Consider the following 17,892-nt stretch of genomic DNA (forward strand, 5'->3'; position numbering starts at 1 on the left):
TCAGGCCATTTAGCTGGTGAAGGTGTTCCAGGCTATGGGAAAGAAAAGAGAAAATTGTCAGTTTTGTTAATCTTTTGGTCGACTGCTTGTTCACAAAGGAAGCTGAAATTGAAGTAATTATACTGATGCTGACTTGCTGTGGGTTAACAGAATAGTTGTTCTCTGAGCTTTTTTTTTTTGCCTTTGTTGGTTTATGAAATTTATTTCATATTCCAGTTGCTGTGACAGCACAGAACCGTTGCCTTGGTGTAACGGAGTATTGCCACAGTTAGAAATGAACTTAGAAAATGAAAATATCTTCCAATATTGTAAGAGGCAGACAGTCCTTTTCAAATAATTAACAGGTTCCTTGAAGCATTTTTTTAATTTTCACCTTCCCTTCAGGTATTTATATTCAATGCTGAGCCCCCTGAGCCTTCTGTCCCTTGGCCTTTGCTCATATGAGAGATGCTGTGGCCCCTTAATCATCTTAGTGGAGCTGCACTGCACGTGTGCCTCTGTACCTAAACGTGACATTTATCCTTCCTGACTGTCCCTAAGTAGCTGAGAAATTACATTACATCTTGGTAGACCGAGGATTGCTTTGTTTTGATGTTCTTAGATTGCCTCAATGTATCACATCTGGCTTGCTGTGTCCCTGAAGGAGTCAGATTCTGTGGCTTGGCAGTACAGCTCTGTGTATTAAGATAATATTTCTTGACTGGCATTTGCTGGAATTTTACATCTATTAACCACGTGATCTTTGGAGTTCTATTGGTTCACCAATGAATATAAAACTTGAGTAGTGTCATACAGTGCTGGCGATGGGAATTATGCATGAAATCAGTGTTATTCTAGTAATTGTTTTTCATTTTGACAGAGCAGGATTTTTCATCACTCTTTCTATAACACTTTCTAGGCATCAGCAGGAATCGACAAAGGATCCTGTTATACTCAATGCTCTGCTGCATATCTGTAAGACGATGCATGATTCTGTGAAGTAAGATTAACTTATAACTATCATTTATGCAGAGTTTGGCTGCCTCGTGTAGTTTCATGTTTCTGAGGCTGTTTGCTTCAAGGTGGATGAAGACATGAATCCGATTAGTGGTGAGGGGAGAGCTGTGCAGTGAAGTGGCAGCATGTTCCATTTGCTCTTTAATTGCTGCTGTGTTTTAAATACTGAGGCAGAATTTTAAGAGGAAAGTAGCAACGGCTTTGTAGAGTTTTCTAGTGAAGCAGAGACAGTACACAGTCCAATCTTAAAAATATTTCATGAGTGAAACCAGTGTAATCTTTGAGCTATAGTGAATAATAAGCTATTTGTGAGGTTTAAGGGAATACATAGCTCCTAAAGCACAGATTGCCATACTCAATTACACCTTTTTTTGGGGCTACTATTTTCAGCCATTACAAATCTTTACAAGAATATCTGGAAGACCTCTAGGAATTTGTGTAGGGGAAGCTAGAACCAAGGAGAAGTTCTTGAACCGTCTATATCTTTCCCCTAATTTCTTCTCTTCACTTTTCCCCTTGACTTTGAGAGCTGAGGTTGTTAGAGATCCTGGGTGCCCTGTTGCACCCTCACTGTTTCAATAGCCACTGTGCAGCATGGAAGATGTTGTGGTTTGTAGGTAATTTGCAAAAATCACACCATAATCTTAGTCTAACTGAAAATAGAGCCAGAATCACAATGCTCTCAAGAGCTCAAATCTCTTTTTTCCTCTTGGGCACAGTTTCTTTTGGCATTCTGAGCCCAGAGCCTCTTGGTATGGCAGATGCTGCAAAGGAACTTATAGCTTTCTTGGCCTTGATAAGTCATGAATGCAAGATTTATTGCCATTAAGGAAGTAATATTTGGCATGTAATTCCAATTTATATCAGCTAGAGTGCTTTATTTTGGGTGAAAGCACCTTATTTGGCTGTATGTTGCACTAAAAGCCACTTCAGCCTTTAAATAGAACAATATATTGTACCTAAACCAGCTTATTAAGAAAAGAAATAAAGCAGTTTATGACAATCCCTATTTGGTGCTGCCTCTGACATTTTGCCAAAACAATTTGATAGTTTACTGGGATTTTTAAAATCCCTTAAACCAGCAGTTCCTTTAGCTGAGATAAGATGGTGTACATAATTGCCTTGGTTCTGTTGGTAAATCACCATAAATTCTAGCTTTTTTGAAGTAACTCCTGCGTCTATCTTTGCATCCTGGTTCAGGAAAATCCCAGCTCACTGTGTGGGGCTCACTGACCCCCATAACAGCTGTTGGAGGGTAACAGCCTTTAGACTGGTAGGAGTCTGATTCAGAATTGAACTGGAAACCTATAACTGAGCTGGAGATCTCATTACAGGCCTTCTGAGCCTGTCAGAGCCCATCAGTTGACTCTTTTGACTGGCAATGCACTAATGAGCTAATCATGCTGAGGTTTTCTTTCCTCCTTTACTGAATTTGTATAATAAAACTATTGTTCTCTTCCCATCTGGTGTCTGAGTAGGAAATTGGTAACTGATACACCAAAGGTCAAAGCTGGAGCCAAGCATATAATAGTAAGAGGATTAAATTGTAATAGTTAATTGTTTAATTTTTATTCATCCGTTTTCAGTGGAACAGGTTTGATTTACTGGATTTTCATGTGATGTAAATTTGTTTCAAATCAGATTTTGGACTCTTGCTAAAGAACAGGTATCTGTGATAATCTTGAAAAGAAACTTCTTTTTACATATTACTTCAGTTCTTACTAAAACATCAAAAAAGCAGCAGTGTAAGAAGGGGATATTAATTATCTTTTAAATTGCGATGCAAGGTTAGTTAGAACAAAAAACCCTAAACAAAACAAAACAAATCCCAAACCAAACAATGAGCTAATATTGTTTTAAAAATAAATACACTTTACATACACTATTTAAAGTTTATTTTAAAAACTTTACCCCTTAAATAGGGTAACTTTCTTCTAGGAATAGATTTACTAGTTTCTTTAGGCTTTTGGAGTCAGTTCTTACTCAAGTTCTCATGTTGCAACACAAGACTGAAGCCATTTGTTTGCTACAGTAAAGAACATTAGCTTAGCTTCTTCTCCTCAGGCCCAAATCTGAGTTTTTGTAGATCTAAAGACACTCTTAGAAATTTTTACCTTTTTTTTTTTTTTTAAATCTGGAATTTAGTTTGGTGCATGGTTGACTTGGTGATATTCATATTAAAATCAGTTTTATACATAATGTTATATAAAATATTATGTATAATTTGAACCTTTAATAAGTGCTATTCTAAAATTTACCATACAAATTTTCTCTTCTAGTGCACTAACACTTGAGGATGAGAAAAGAATGTTAGCAGCTCTGATAAATGGATTCATAAAAATGGTGAGTGACAGTTGTGTGCAACTGTGGGGTTTACCTTAGAGCTTGGATTTTCCTGAGATCCCCATGAGGAACAGATGCCTGTGTGACTGAATCAGAGCCCTTGTGTCTGATGCAATATCAAGGTTTAAAGTGCGTACATTGTTTATTTAATTGTATTTTCTGCTATTTTTGTAAATCTCCTGTAAAACACAGCAAGGATTTAAAAGTTAAACAGCAATTGAAATCTTGTCTATTATAGCATCAGAGAGGTCACTGATTTATCTGAACTAAGTTCCACTACCCAGCTCTAAATGGAACCAATGCCACTTTTGAGAAACACAAAATAAATATGACTCGTTTGTTATTCTTATCCCTGTTTATCTTAATTTACAAATAAGATAATTTGTATCATTAAATTAGTAGTCCCACAAGAACTCCAGGTCTTTTGCCTTAAAATTAGTTTTTAACCCTTATCCTAATAAAATCTCCTGTTGTTCTCTGGTTTTGAGATGTCAGGTTTTTTTAGGGAGACTTTGTCAGGCTTTTTTTATTCTCTAACCATGTACTCAATGCTTGGTTTTTCTTTCACATCTGGCTGACAGGCTCTGTCTCTACTTGTCCTCTTTGTTGCAGTTCTAGATGGTTGTTTTTTCTTCAGCTATAATAATTTGCTAATTAATATGCTTTAATATAGTTTTGCTTTATTAAGCTTTTTATACAGTATAATATTTTATCGTTTCCTTTAGGAGGATTTCTCACATTGAATAAAATTTGATGTGGCTTGATAGTCTTGGTTTAGGGGGGGGAAAAATCCCATAGCAGCAAAATGACTAGTTATGAATTTTAAACCAGCACACATTAAGATATGAAGGGAAAAGCAGTTGTAACAGTCATCCCTACAGTCAGTCTTTTTGTGGAAAAATTTGTATTTCTAGAGGAGTTTTCCTGAGACTGGGACTCAAGAATCAGCAGTTGTACAAATAGAGGAAAGGTGAAAACAGTTGTCTGTAATGTGAGAAGCAATCCTTTGTTTTCTGGTGCAGTTTCTTTGATCTTTCGCTGTATGAATTGAATGTAAATTTTATTCTAATTTTGTAAAAAAAAAATCTTTTGCATATGACTTGGAAAATAATAAATAATGCAACCTTTACTTCTATTAGAAAAAAATTCCAATAGAATACATAAACACAGACTGCCTGGAGACTGTTTCTCATGGAAGGCTTTTAATTGACAGCTGAGACTCTCCAGCTGACAGCACTTGGGTTTTTTTAAATCTAGAGGGTTGGAAGTAGGGTGTTCTCACACAAGGGTTGTGTTTTTGACTTCTTTCCTGCCAGAATACAAGGTTGCAGGCTTTTGCCATACTATATAAGCAAGTCTTTATTAACCAAACTCGAGGAAAACCTGCTTTTCTCTCTGTTTTATGTAGTTAGGAAAAATGCTATTTTCTCTTGAAGGCCCTTTCTCAACTAGAAGTTACAGGACTTTGAATACAGATCCACAGATCTATTTCTGTTTTTCTGGGGTTTTTTTGTTTTGCCTTTTAAGTATGATCAAAATGAGGTCTTTGTCCCTTTTCCATAAAGAGTCAAGAGTTCTGCTGCTTTTGAGAACACTTTGCAAACCTAGGACTTAAATTTTGTATTCTTGATAGATACTTGGTCTGTAAAGTAGAACATCATGTGGAGTATAGGCAAAAAACCCACCAGTAAATCTTTCATGTTTCCCTGAAAGTTAAGCATTGCAGGAGGTTTAAAGGACAGAGATTATCCGGGTGCTATTTTGTTGTTACTGGTGGGTTTTTTTCTTACCAATATATGTGGATTTTGACTTCTGAATATCTATGGTTAATCTGCACACACAGTTTTATATATCTTAAAGTTAATGGCCTACCATGGTAAAATCTGGGGTTTTTTTGGTCTTTTCTAGGTTTCATTTGGCCGTGACTTTGAACAACAGCTGAGTTTCTATGTTGAAGCCAGGTCAATGTTTTGCAATCTGGAGCCTGTTCTAGTCCAGCTGATTCATGTAAGCCACAGTTTATCTACGTCTCCTTAATAAGTGAGGATATATTTGCAGATGTCCCATTCCCTGGTCAGATTATATGGCAAAATAAGTCTGAAGTATTTTTATCAGGTGTTTATAAAGTAAACTTTGACCTCTTCTCTGATTTTATCACTCTAAACACTGAAGTTCTTGCTTGACAGGCACACATGGTATCATTGCAACAAAGAAAACAGGCTATCCTACAAGAGATTTCATGTCTAATAAAATAAATGGCCCTTTTGTGCATTCAGAATTTGGGTTCTCTCTTCTATAATCCTCCATCTAGGAGAGATTAGACTGTGTCTGACTGCAGATTCAGGCACAATCCTGCTATGATTGGGAAGGTTAATCCCTTTTCTGTATTGAGTCACAGGTAAGCATTAGCTGCATCTGATTCCTTTGGAACATTGTATCTTCTCTTAAATATTTTTAGTGTTTTGGCTTTTTAATCAGTGTGTTAGCTAGAAATCACTATTATTATGCTAGGAAAGAGGTGACAGCACTATAGCTGCAAAGCAGAGGATAGGCTAAAGGCTTGAATCAATCAATGAGTCTACCTTCACAAAACAAGTCATATTTGCTTTAAGGAACAGTCACTAAAATTCTCCAAGTAAAAACTAAATAGTACAGTGAGGGCACCCTGTATCAGAGTTCCTTTTGGCTCTTGCTGTTCTCTAACTGCATGCAGTAAAACATGCAGTTTGTTATTTGCCACTGGGACTGTGCATTTTTCTCATGGTTTTCTTTGGCTTTTACATGTAGTCTGTGAACCAACTAGCAATGGAAACAAGAAAGGTGATGAAAGGAAATCATTCCAGAAAGACTGCTGCATTTGTCAGGGTAGGTCTGACTAATAAACTTTGAACCTGCTTTCTTTGCAGAGAACACTATTTGCTGCCACCTAAATTTATGATTTTTGAAAAACTAGTTTGTTAGTATTTTTTGACACTGTTTGTAGTCTCATTTTCTCTCGTTACCATCTCTCTTTCCTCTCTAAAGGTAATGCTGCTGTTTAAGAAATAAAAGACCCAAACCATCTAATAGCAGCTTTGAATTGAAAAAGAGCAGCAAGATTTGACTCCCTCTCCAAAGGAGGGCTCGTGGGAGAGCTGTTTGTGTGAATTCTAGAAAGCTCAGCTTTTCAATTTATATTTAAAATAAAATACCAGATTTCTGTGTAACTCAATCGCAGAGAGAATGGGAGATGGGGTACAAAATATATTCAAACTTCTGTCTTGTAATATCAGAGTTGCTATGCTGAAATCAGTATTTGAATTTCAAATGCAGGGCTCCTTTCGGTTTTAGTGCCTCTGAGTCTGTATGGATATGGTCAGATGTGCTCTGAACTATGCACAGGCTGTGCCAAATGCTTGTGTTCATTTCTTCTAACCTGAAAAAAATCTACAGATTTTGATTCCTAATTGTGTATAAAATCAGTAAGGATTGCTATAACTCTGAGATAGGAACTTTATTCAGTTTAATTTTTTTTTATTTGATTTAGGCTTGTGTTGCCTTCTGCTTCATTACAATTCCATCTCTGAGCAGCATCTTCACACGTCTTAATCTGTACCTACACTCTGGGCAGGTTGCTCTGGCAAATCAGTGCCTTTCACAAGGTAAGGCATGAATTTGTCTATTTAAGGGATCTCTTATTTCAGAAATATTTCTAGCTGTGAATTATAACTTGGTTGAAATGCTAAATCATATGTATATTTATGATGTAATTAACATACAGCCCTGTTTCAGGCACTGTTAGAGTAAAAACTTGTCATATTAAAGCAGCTCTTCAATTCTAACACAAATCCTGTGATCTCAATAACCAAGACAGCTGAGGTAGGTTATCCTAAATTACTTAGGAATTATGGAAAGCGTGGAATGTTTTTCTCCTGCATAATTATGCAAGCACTCTAATCACAAATTATGTGCTTTATTGTATTGTGGAAAAAGAAACTAGTTCATCTGTGTAGTAGTTCACAGGCTGACAAAACTCTGCAAGGAGCTGGAAAAGAATTAGAAGTTAGGTCAGGAACAGCAGAAACTTGGTATTGAAGCAGATGTGTGATAAATGCTTAGCCAAGAAAATGTGCCACTACAGCAGAGTGAAAAAATGGAGTGATACCAGATCATATGAAGGTTGAAAAAATATATTTTCTTTTTTTTTCTGATCTAAATTAGTGATTGAACCAGGCTTTGAGCACAGTTTTCAGCCATTCTGTTAGCTCAATGTTAAGTAATTGGAAATTCTGACAAAATGTGATTTGGGGAAAAAAATGGGAGCTATTCTGGCACCAGAATGAGCATTAAGTCTGTATTGCCATTTAATATGATCTTGTTCCCATTCATGTCACAAAGGGAAGACAGTTACCTATTCTGAAAGTCTTCTCATACTTTTAACTGCTTGCAGTATTTTTCTTTTCCTTTTTAAAATGATGTCATTCTACTTTGTTTTGCAATTTTTAATCCTGGTTTTAAATGTCTGCTCTCTGATGGTAAACGCTTTTCCTTTACATGTTTTCAGTGGAGCTGTGAGAGTAATAAATTGGATTGCTTTGCAACATCTTTTGTTGTGGCTACTATTAATTCTCTGTGCTTCTTCACGAGAGCTTGTTTTCCAAGCTCTGCATTTACCAGCAATTTCCAGCTGCACAAACAAGCTGACTTAGGATGCTGATTAAGACTTTTTAGTGCAGGGTGACTGTTGTATTTCTTTGTTTTGAATCTGATGTTGCCCATATAGCAAAGCAGAGGGATTTAGACTAAAGCTGGCTGTTGTGTCCAAGTATGTTGTGCAAATAAAAGATCTGCAAAGTCCGTTGTTGTGCAATTAGTATTGTGCAGTTTCTTTGTAGATAACAGAGCTTACAAAAATTGGACTCGCTTTTTATTCCCCTGGCATTTTGTTTAATTGACCAGTTTACCTTATCCTGTGTATCAATTTCTTGTTGCTGTGTTGCAGTGCCTCTCTTGTTGGAAGCAAATACAAAGCAGTTTTTCTCTAATATTTGATCTTCAAGGATTATGCCCTGCCCGTGTTGGGGCCCACTCTGTTATTTAATAATCTTTGAATTTCTAAACTGCTTTTTCAGTACTTTTGTCATCCAAGTCTACTCTGAGTGAGACTCCTGGGCCCCAACAATTGTCCAGATTTTTCAATGTGAGAGTTTTATGAGTGTGCACAGCTGTTTGACATGTGAACACAATGCACTCACTAAACAATTACAGGATCCCCATCCTGAAATCATTTATGGTCACAGGTATATGCAAAGTATTATGAACTCAGTCTCTAAACTGCAGGTTTATTAACCACACCTTCCTGAATTTTAGGCCCACAAGCTAGAGAGAGGAGCATTTGGTTCATCTCCAGTTTTATTAAAATGAAGCATGTGCAAAACTCTGGTGTTCAGTAACTCACTTCATTTACCAAGGTTTTATCATTTCGCACTTTTTTTGCTTCCTTAGAAAAGCTATTTTGGGTATAATTTGTATTCAGAGACATGTCACTTGCATGAGTAATTTAGCATGTGTTAACCAGTTAGGCACTGTCTTGGGACATTTTTTGTGAACTGTCTTTCCATATGCTGATGCACTGAAGTCAGATAATGTGTCCTTGAAAGTTACTCCTAACACAGGTTAATCTGTATCCTAACTGAATGAATGAGTAAGAAGAGGTAAGAAGTACTGATTAATTCATAATAGCAAATTTCAATCCAGTCAGTTTACTGAGTTAACTGATGCCAGTTAGACACCGATCTAGTAAAACCAATGCAGCATGAAGTGAAGATTTAAGAGTGTGCAATTAATGCTACCATTAGGCCAGGAAGTGAAATTGTGCTTTGTCTGTAACCCTTATTTCATGCTGATTTGGATTAGCTTAATTGGTTTAAAATTGTGCAGAGAAATAAAACTGAAAGGTAATGTACCTGATGTGATAGCTCAGTCAGCAGTGGAGCGTGCATGGGGGTGTGTGTGTGCAGTTTGTCTTTAAAGATTCCAGCTGTTGTTTTTAACAACTTAAATTCTTGGGTTTTTCTTAATTTTAAGTTCCTATGAGGGAGTCTAGCTATTTCAGTGAGTTGAGTTTTCACTTAAACACATAAAAAAAATTGAGTTCCACAACTTCTGTTGGCAATAGGGAGATTTCTCTAAATTGGCAATGTATCTAACTTGAAAAAGGAGCAGAATTACTTGTTGGGGTAGATAAGGGGAATTAAAAATATTGCTTTTTTTATAAAGAGGATGTGCAAGTCATAACAATAAATAAAGTTTATGAGTCTGAGGATTGCACTGATAAACTACCAACAACTGGAGAGCCACAGCTAATCTGCTTATAACTGGAAGAGTTTGGTTTTACCTCATTCCCAGTCTCAAGGGGCAGCAGTAGTAGGCTGTCAGTCCTAGTGTCTTGCTATTCCCATTTCCTCTATCAAATCTGAGCCTTGCCTGCTGGGATTTGCCACACAAATCAAGTGTTTGAACTCACCCAAATACTTCAGTATTAGAAAACTGTAACAGTAATCTTTCTTGGAATAGATTTTCTTTAATACAATGAAATTGGGTCAGAAATGTGAATTTATAGGCTCATGAAATTCCAGTCTTAATACACTGATGGATGTCTGTCTGGGCATGCTGTTCAGTATGTATTGAACATGGCTATTGTCTCTTTTGTCTCCAGCTCCCAAGAGCTGCTTTAAATAAAATGAATCTGTAATTATGTTTAAAATGTTTTAGGTGTTTTTGTCCTGGATGCATAGTTTGTACCTCTGGAGAACCTATTAAGAGCTCACCTTTGAAAAAGAGATTTTACAGAGGTGGGCTTTTCATTTTTTTAGCTGAGCCACTAAACACTGCATGCTGAGAGGAATAAATTCTCATCAGTCATGCTTCCTGCCATGGGGAGTGCTGAGACTAAATTGAGATTAAAAGCATGCTCCATTGTGTCACTCCTCTGGATTTCTGAGATATAGGTATTATTTTAATTGCACATATTTCCTCCCTGTGGAAATGCTGCTTTTGTCTGTCAGAGAACAGACAGCATGAGTTTCTAATTGTTGGTCACAGCATTCAGCAGGTGGGTGGAGATGATGTAACTTTCTGGTACTGTGTGTTAAGCACCAGTTTTGTTTTAAAGGCTGTGAAATCCTTGCCTTACTTCAGAAGTAACATGCTGAGTGAATAGGGTAATTCAACTGATTTTCTGTGACTAATTTCAGTGGGATACTGTCAAACATAAAATTATAAAAATAGAGTCTGTCCCTCAGAACAACTGATGCAGACTTTTTTGTTTGCCAAATGTGGATTTTAATTCTGAAGCATACAGTGCTTAATGTACTTCTAGGTATTTGTTCTGTTCTCCAATTGTAGCTGAAACACAGTTTCACCTAGTAGATTGCAAAAGTAATTTCTTTTCTGCTGCAGAATATGTTACTTTTCCATGAATGTTCTCTAAATATGACAGGCTTCAGCCAAACTCTGGAGAAAGTATGGTATGGAAAATCTAATAAGTAATTTTAAATCATAGTCTGTTAATGTTTGAGAGTATTTTCTCAGTAGCATTAGATAACCATTTTTACTGTTTTTTCCTAATCTCCTAAAATCTTCATAGATCTGAAGAATATAAATAGAGAGAATTTGAGGGAAAGAATTTAGAGAAATAAGAATTTGAAGAGATTTTCCTGATTACAGATTTTGGGACTTCTTAGCTATTGCTCCTCTGGTGAGATTGGTGTATGTTGTCTCTGTTATGTTTTTAAATGCTGTTTTCCTTGAAGGTAGCAAAGGAGCTTTGAGGAAAAGTGGTGAGATACTGTTTTCCTTACTAGTAATTACTAGTAATGCTAAATGTTGCTTTATTTGAACAGAATTATGAATTGTACTGTTACCTGGGATTTCCATAGCTGGAAACTTCTCTCATTCCCTGAGCTTTGTGTTGTTCCTCTCTTTATCCCAGCCAATAGCTTTTCCATATGATGTGAGAGAGATGACATCTCTGTCTCTGTAAGCTTTTCAGACTGGTATTTTATATCAGATTGTCAGTTCTTCAAGTCTGTCTAGCCCATGACCTGTTTTTGAAAGTGTCTAGTAACATCTACTAAGGGAACTTACAGGAAACACTAATGTATAATGATGCTTCTTGGCTTTCAGCTGCAGGTGATCTAAATACATCCTTCAACAAAGCTTGTGTATGGACCATAGTACTTAATAAAATAAATGGACCAATCCTTAGGAATTTAATTTTTTAATAAATCTTTACTTTTTGGCCTTTGTAACTTCATGTGACAGTGAGTTCCACAGTTACCTGTTAGCTGAATGTCTTAGAGCTTGCAGCTGATCTGCAAGTGATACTGAGCAAAATTCAGTCATTCTGAATTAATTTTCTTGCTGTCTGTGAGATGATGGAGTTGGTAAGTTCTGAAGAATTTGTTGTCAGTATAGTCTTTTCTAATAAGGAAACAGTTCCCTGCCTTAGCACCTTTTTAATCTTTTTGTCCCTTTGGAAATGGGAAGATCAGGACTGTATTCCAGGTATAAATGCACAACAGTTATATAAATGATACAATGACACCTCAGTTTTCCATTACTCTCCTAATGATTCTTATAATTGCCTTGCCTTTTCGACAGCTGTTTAGGATGTAGTTTTCAGGAAACCGTCTATAATGACTCCAAAATCTTTCACGAGTGTAAATAGCCTATTTAGAGCTTATCTTTCTGCACTTATAGCAAGGGCTGTTTCTTTCCCCACATGCCTTACTAATATTAGAGTTCATCTGCTGCTTTATTGCTCAGAATCATGAGATCCATCTGTGATGCTTTGCACTCGCGTTCCAGACTAGTCTGCAAACATTGTCACCTCCCAGCTCATCATAAGGACATGTCTCTGCAAAACCTTAAGGAATGCAGTAATCCTTTTACTCCACTGTGAAAACTTTTTATTCCCACTCCTTTCCCTGCCCACCCCATCTTTTCTTGTTATGTATCCTCGTGAGGACTTTCCTCCTTATCTTCTGTCAGCTTAGTTGTTTAAAGAGCCTTTTCTATAAGGAACACTTAAATATTTTTTTAAATCCAGGTATTTTTATTAACGGAGTTACTTTTAAACATAAACTTGGTGGTTCTTTGGAAAACTTGAGAAACTTCTGAGGAATGATTTCTCTCTGCAAATACCATATTGACTCTTCAGCCTTGTATCGTGTTTTTCCATATGGCTGTTCATTTGATTTTTTTTTTCCCCCCTCATAATAACGAGGAGAAACCTAGTATTTACCTATAGCATTTCTTATTTCAAAATTTCCAGTATTTCTAGTGGAGCTTTCTTTAGATGTGTTACCTCAGTCTTCAGGGATTACATGGAATGCAGAGAGGCAGGCTGAAATTTGTGGTGTTTTTTGGGGAGGTAATGATGCTGTGTGTTGCATTTACTGACTGCAACTTAAGAATAAAATATCTTGTGTCCAGTGTCCTGGCTCATCCTGTGTCATCTCCCTGTACACATCTTCCCTTCCACTTATGCCTCTGTGTGCTGTTGGAAGTACTAAGGCCTTGCTAACAACCTCTACTCGAGCTATGCCTTAAACTGGCTCTAGCAGGCTTCATCCACATAACTAGCTTTTTATCTGCAACTAATTCATAGTATGAATTAACATAGTACATTCCAGTCCACCAAGCAGCAGGGCATTCATTTTCTGATATCAGCTTTGTTACTTCAAATAATTCTTTGTAGTTTCTGGACTGGAAGTGATGTGCAGATGATTTTAAGATGGAGAATAATGTTCAGTAGTTCAAGGGAAATCCACATTTCAGCAATGTGGCAGAACTCTCACAGTGACCTCATTAATGTGAGGAGAAGGTGTTTCATATGTTTGCAACGCTTGGTTGTCAAAACAGTAGTGGATTAATTTCTTTAACAGAAAAACTAAAGCAACAAAACCCCCACAATTGCTTCCCATTAATTTTTTTGCACTGGAATACAAGGCTTCATTGAATTACCAGCATCTGTCAGACGTGGAAGCAAAATCTTCAGAGTATTAAATTAGGTTTGACAGTGTTGTAAGACATGACAGTGGTGTGGAATGCAGAAGGCTGTGTATGGTCCCTGGTTTTGTCCTTTGGGTGGACTTAGCCTGGTGTAATTGTACCCGGGACTAAAAATAGTTTGAGTAGGTATGTCAAGCTCGCTCCCTTTTGCTCTTTGAAGGTGGACTTAAGGAGCTTAATTGTTTTCCCTTCTCTAATGGCTTTGTTCCTTCTTGACTTTTTGCCTGCCTGAAATCCTAAATTTGTCCAGTTTAATTGGCTATCACAGATGCAGCAAATACAATGCAAGCTGAATTTTCGCATCTAAAGAGATTGATATATAGAAATATATGGAGGTAAATAAAGTTGTTTGTAGGTATAATTAAATGTGTGTGTACATGTGCCATCATGAATATTGTCAACAGCGAAACATCCAACACCAATATCACTTGCTTTTCCTTGTGTAGTAGAGTATTTCTGGAAGTGCTGTCTTGGTTATCCAAGACTGTTAGTTTTTGTAGCCTGAAGGTCAGCATGTATGCTTGGGGGAAAGATTTATAGGATTATGGTCAACCAAAATGAAGGAGCTGCTGTGAAAGGATAAATGTAGCGAAGCATGAAGTATGTTATGTTCGGAGCACTGCACAAGATATTAACAGCAGTCTGGGAAGGCTTCATCATGATGATTTGTTGTAGTGCACAGGCTACTCTCCCCTTATCCAGTTTAACAGGGGGTCACTTTAGAAGCAGTGTTGTACTTCAGGCAGATAAGATAACAGCATCTTTTATCAGAAGAAGCCTTTTTTACCTTCCTTTTTTTTTTTTTTAATCAAGAACATAACATCATTGTGGTTTTTGATGCTTTTTAAGTGGTTCCTTATACCTTTTGGAAGCCAGGAAAAGCGGTGTAGGGTTTTGTTTTAAAACATCTCTACAGTAATAGCTTTAAAAATTGACTTTTAAAGATACAGAGAAAGCACCATTGCATAACCTTGTAATTAAGGTAGTTCAGAATTAAACACTGATGCTCATTTCATACTTCTGAAGAAAACAGCAGGTCTGTGACACCCTGTTTAGTGAACTTCTTCTTCAAAATCAGAGCATGTGATGCATACTGACACCTCCCTGCAAGTGAATAGTGTTTGGAGGACAAGTAGCTTTCTACAGTCTGTAATAAAAACCTTCACATGAATATGCATTTATTTTTGCTTTTTATGAAGCACATATATCTTGGATAAATGTGCTTTTAGTGTTCCAGCATAAAGCCATTTTGTGGTTAGCACAGATTGGCAGGACTTGTAGCAAAATGAACATATTTTCCTTTGCCATGACTAGTGGATGTACCAAAGTAAAATACAACTGTTTTGTGCTGTATTGCTTTTTTGACTTTTCTTGTTCCATTGGGGAGAAAGCAGGAGGAAAAAGGTCAGAAACAAGGATTAAAAGTGTGGGGCAAGAGCCTCCCAGTCTTTCCATTGTGCTGGAACAGTGACAGTATGTGGGGTTTGCAGGGTGACTCTGGCAGTGGCCAGGGACAGCAGCCATGTGAAGACAGCCCAGGGGTAGCTGCTCTGGGAAGAAAAAGATGGAAGTGCAGCAGAACTTGTGGCAGCCCAGGCAGGGCCTGGTGAGCTGTTTGTGGTGCAGGCAGGTCTCTCCTCATTCCAGCAGCACTCACCTGCAGAGGAGCTGGGCATGCTGCTCTTCCCAGCCAATGTAATGAGGGAGCTCCTGGCTCTGGAGCTGCCCAGCCAGATGAGAAGGAAGTTCTCATTCACAGCTACGGCAGGAGGGCCAGAAAAGTAAATTGAATAAAATTTCAGTTTTTCGAAGTGAAGATAAGAGGGTTTGGGTTTGCATTAGGGCAGAAGTTTAGAGGAGAATGTGTAGGACTGTGATTGCTGGGAGAGCAGTAAATTAGGGTGAGATACTAGCAGCTCTTCTCTTCCACTGTGCAGACTGATTGCTGCTCAGGTCATTCTTGTCCTACCTTCTGAAGTTATTTCATAACAGGAGTGTTCTCTGCACAGGCACGGGTACTTTGGTATGCAGACTGTTCTCTGAGGCACATTTTTCGTTTGTCTGGTCACATGTTTTTATTGTATGGTGATGTGGGACATGCACTTTTATTTTTTTTCTGCTGAGACAACTGTGGAAGTGACAGCGATTCATTTGCTTGTGCTAGAATGAACATCTGCTGCTACCCTCCTTCCTCTAATAAAGCTCAGAGAAAGATTACTTACCTTCTTTTGGGTTGGCTGTCTAAACTTGTATGTTGTTTGAAATAAATAAAAAACATTCTTTCACCTCAAAATAAATGTGCAGAATAAAAGGAGGTATGATGTGTGACAGAAGGGGTCTGTGTTCTAAGCACTGAAAAGTTCAGAAAGGCTTGAGCCCTCATGTGCTGAAAAGAAATAAGAGTCAGAAGAACTACGGTTTTTCCAAAGCACATGTTTCCCTGGTATTCCTCATAAGCTTAAATTAGATATCAGTTGGTACTATATTTAGCAAATTTTCTTGGAGTCTCAAATGAATTTTTCCAGAGCAAGCTGCACTCCTGGAAATGTCCATGCCTGCCTGTCAGTGGTATCTCCATCCCAGCCACGTAAAACCTCTTTGCTTTCACCAAGAACTCTCTTTTCTCTTTGATAAAATCTGATTTCATGGCCTTGGTACCTGTTCCTGTAAAATAAAGATATGGCATTAATTCAGAAGGATGCTTTGAAGTATATGGCTAAACAACTCGAGTGAGATGTGGATACTTGGATATTCTGAAATGTAACCAAGAAAGTGCAAAACAATGTTGCTGTCAGAAATTTTTTGTGAACTCAGCATATATAGGGGGTCATCTAGTGTAAGAGGGAAAATATTGTTGCTTTTAATTTGTGAATATTAATAACCCAAGGAATAGATGTTCTAGTGTTTAGAATTTTTACTTTTGTAAGATTAGAGACATACTAAAGAGTTATGAAAAACTTCTTACTAGCTGTTTTGCCAAGGCCACAATGGTGGATGATTTCTCTAATTCCTGTATTGTGATTCTTGGAAAGAAGTCTTTTATCTAGGTAACTAGCAATACCTCAGGTTCTGGTACTATATTAGTATTTTACTTTTAATGATTATAAACAATTAGAGAAATGAAATTGTCAGTACTTCCTTATAACTTTAACAGCCTTTTGTGAATGAATTGGTAAAGATAGCACGAACCTTTTTTTCCCCCTTTGGATTCCCCATCCTCCTGGCATAAGCACTTCTTTAGATAAGTCAATTTTGATCATGTGCTAATTTATTTATTATATATTATTAGTATATATTTTTATATTAATATTATTTATTATTATATATGCATTATATATGTATTATATGTGAAATGATGGTGTCCCCTTATTTCACAAAAGGGAGGAGTTCTAATTTCAAAAGTCTTGAGTGAGGTGAGAATTTCTTTTGAAGAAACAGCATCACTTGAATTACCACAGATTTTGATTGCTGAGTCTTGAGTTTCTTTGCAGTTAAGCACAGGTTCATTTTCTGTAATCTGTTGGGATCAAACTCGGAGCAATCACTGGGCCACAGGCACGACTGCCATCACGGCTGAAGTGATAATACAGCAACTCTGGTTTTGTTTTGTAGCTGATGCTTTTTTCAAAGCTGCAGTGAGCCTTGTTCCTGAAGTGCCAAAAATGATCAGTGTAGATGGAAAGATGCGACCTTCTGATGCCTTCCTCCTGGAATTCCTTTGTAATTTTTTTTCCACGTTATTGGTTGTTCCGGTAAGTTGTGTGTGTGTGAACAGCACACAGGCTGGTAGACTATTTTGACTTTCCGGGGGAAAAATTTAGAGTAGACTGGAGTTCTGGAGTGGCAGATGCAGTGATTAGTTTTCTATGAGCAAGGTGAACTGATTCGGTCATTGGCTGCAAAATTAGTCACCCCAATGGAAAATGGGGAGGCAGAACCTGTGAAGGAGGAGGTGCCTCAGTAGCACCTTGCACTTAACTAGATTGGGGTTGGAATGAAATCTCACTGTCATTTAACTGTGTAAACATCAATTACTGTTTTGTTACCTAAGCACTCAAAAAAATCTAATACCTTAGCAGGGGAAAAATACAGAGCTCTAGTTTCTATTAGTTTCATTTACTTTGTTATCGGCTGCCTAATCATTTGAGTGAAAACAATATTTAGAAGATGTGTTTTGGCATAACCTTCTTCTTCTGATGAATATTTCACAAAGTACTACCATTCTACACCCTTCCAATTTTTAACTAATTGTCATATTGCGAGAGAGAGAGATAGATAATTTTCCTCCAATATTTTCAGCTGTAGCTAAAAGATGAGGGAAAATTGTAAATTAATCTGGAAGACTAGAAAAAAAAAGTTTGAGGTATATTCATTTGTTCTTGGAAAAAGTAGGTTGTTCCTCCTCACTGAAACGTTCCTAATAGTTTTCTCCTTCCTTTTTAATTTGACTACATGTTTGGTGAAGCAGCACAGTGTGGTGCTGTCCAAATCCTCCTC

The 17,892-nt window shown here is 37.2% G+C and overlaps 1 protein-coding gene across 3 annotated transcripts in view; it reads left to right on the forward strand.

Moving 5' to 3' along the window:
- VPS35L (VPS35 endosomal protein sorting factor like) overlaps positions 1-17,892 on the forward strand; it is a 49,745-nt gene that overhangs the window by 22,276 nt on the left and 9,577 nt on the right. For 2 of the 3 annotated variants that reach the window (XM_032703745.1, XM_032703742.1), the window contains exons 22-27: positions 899-979; positions 3,276-3,339; positions 5,248-5,346; positions 6,127-6,204; positions 6,866-6,980; positions 17,008-17,147. In XM_032703745.1, coding sequence (XP_032559636.1) covers positions 899-979; positions 3,276-3,339; positions 5,248-5,346; positions 6,127-6,204; positions 6,866-6,980; positions 17,008-17,147 — 577 coding nt within the window. The remainder of the gene's footprint in view (positions 1-898; positions 980-3,275; positions 3,340-5,247; positions 5,347-6,126; positions 6,205-6,865; positions 6,981-17,007; positions 17,148-17,892) is intronic. The other variant, XM_032703743.1, reaches the window with a different exon arrangement.

This window comes from Chiroxiphia lanceolata, chromosome 16 (assembly GCF_009829145.1).
Source record: "Chiroxiphia lanceolata isolate bChiLan1 chromosome 16, bChiLan1.pri, whole genome shotgun sequence".
Lineage (NCBI taxonomy): Eukaryota > Metazoa > Chordata > Aves > Passeriformes > Pipridae > Chiroxiphia > Chiroxiphia lanceolata.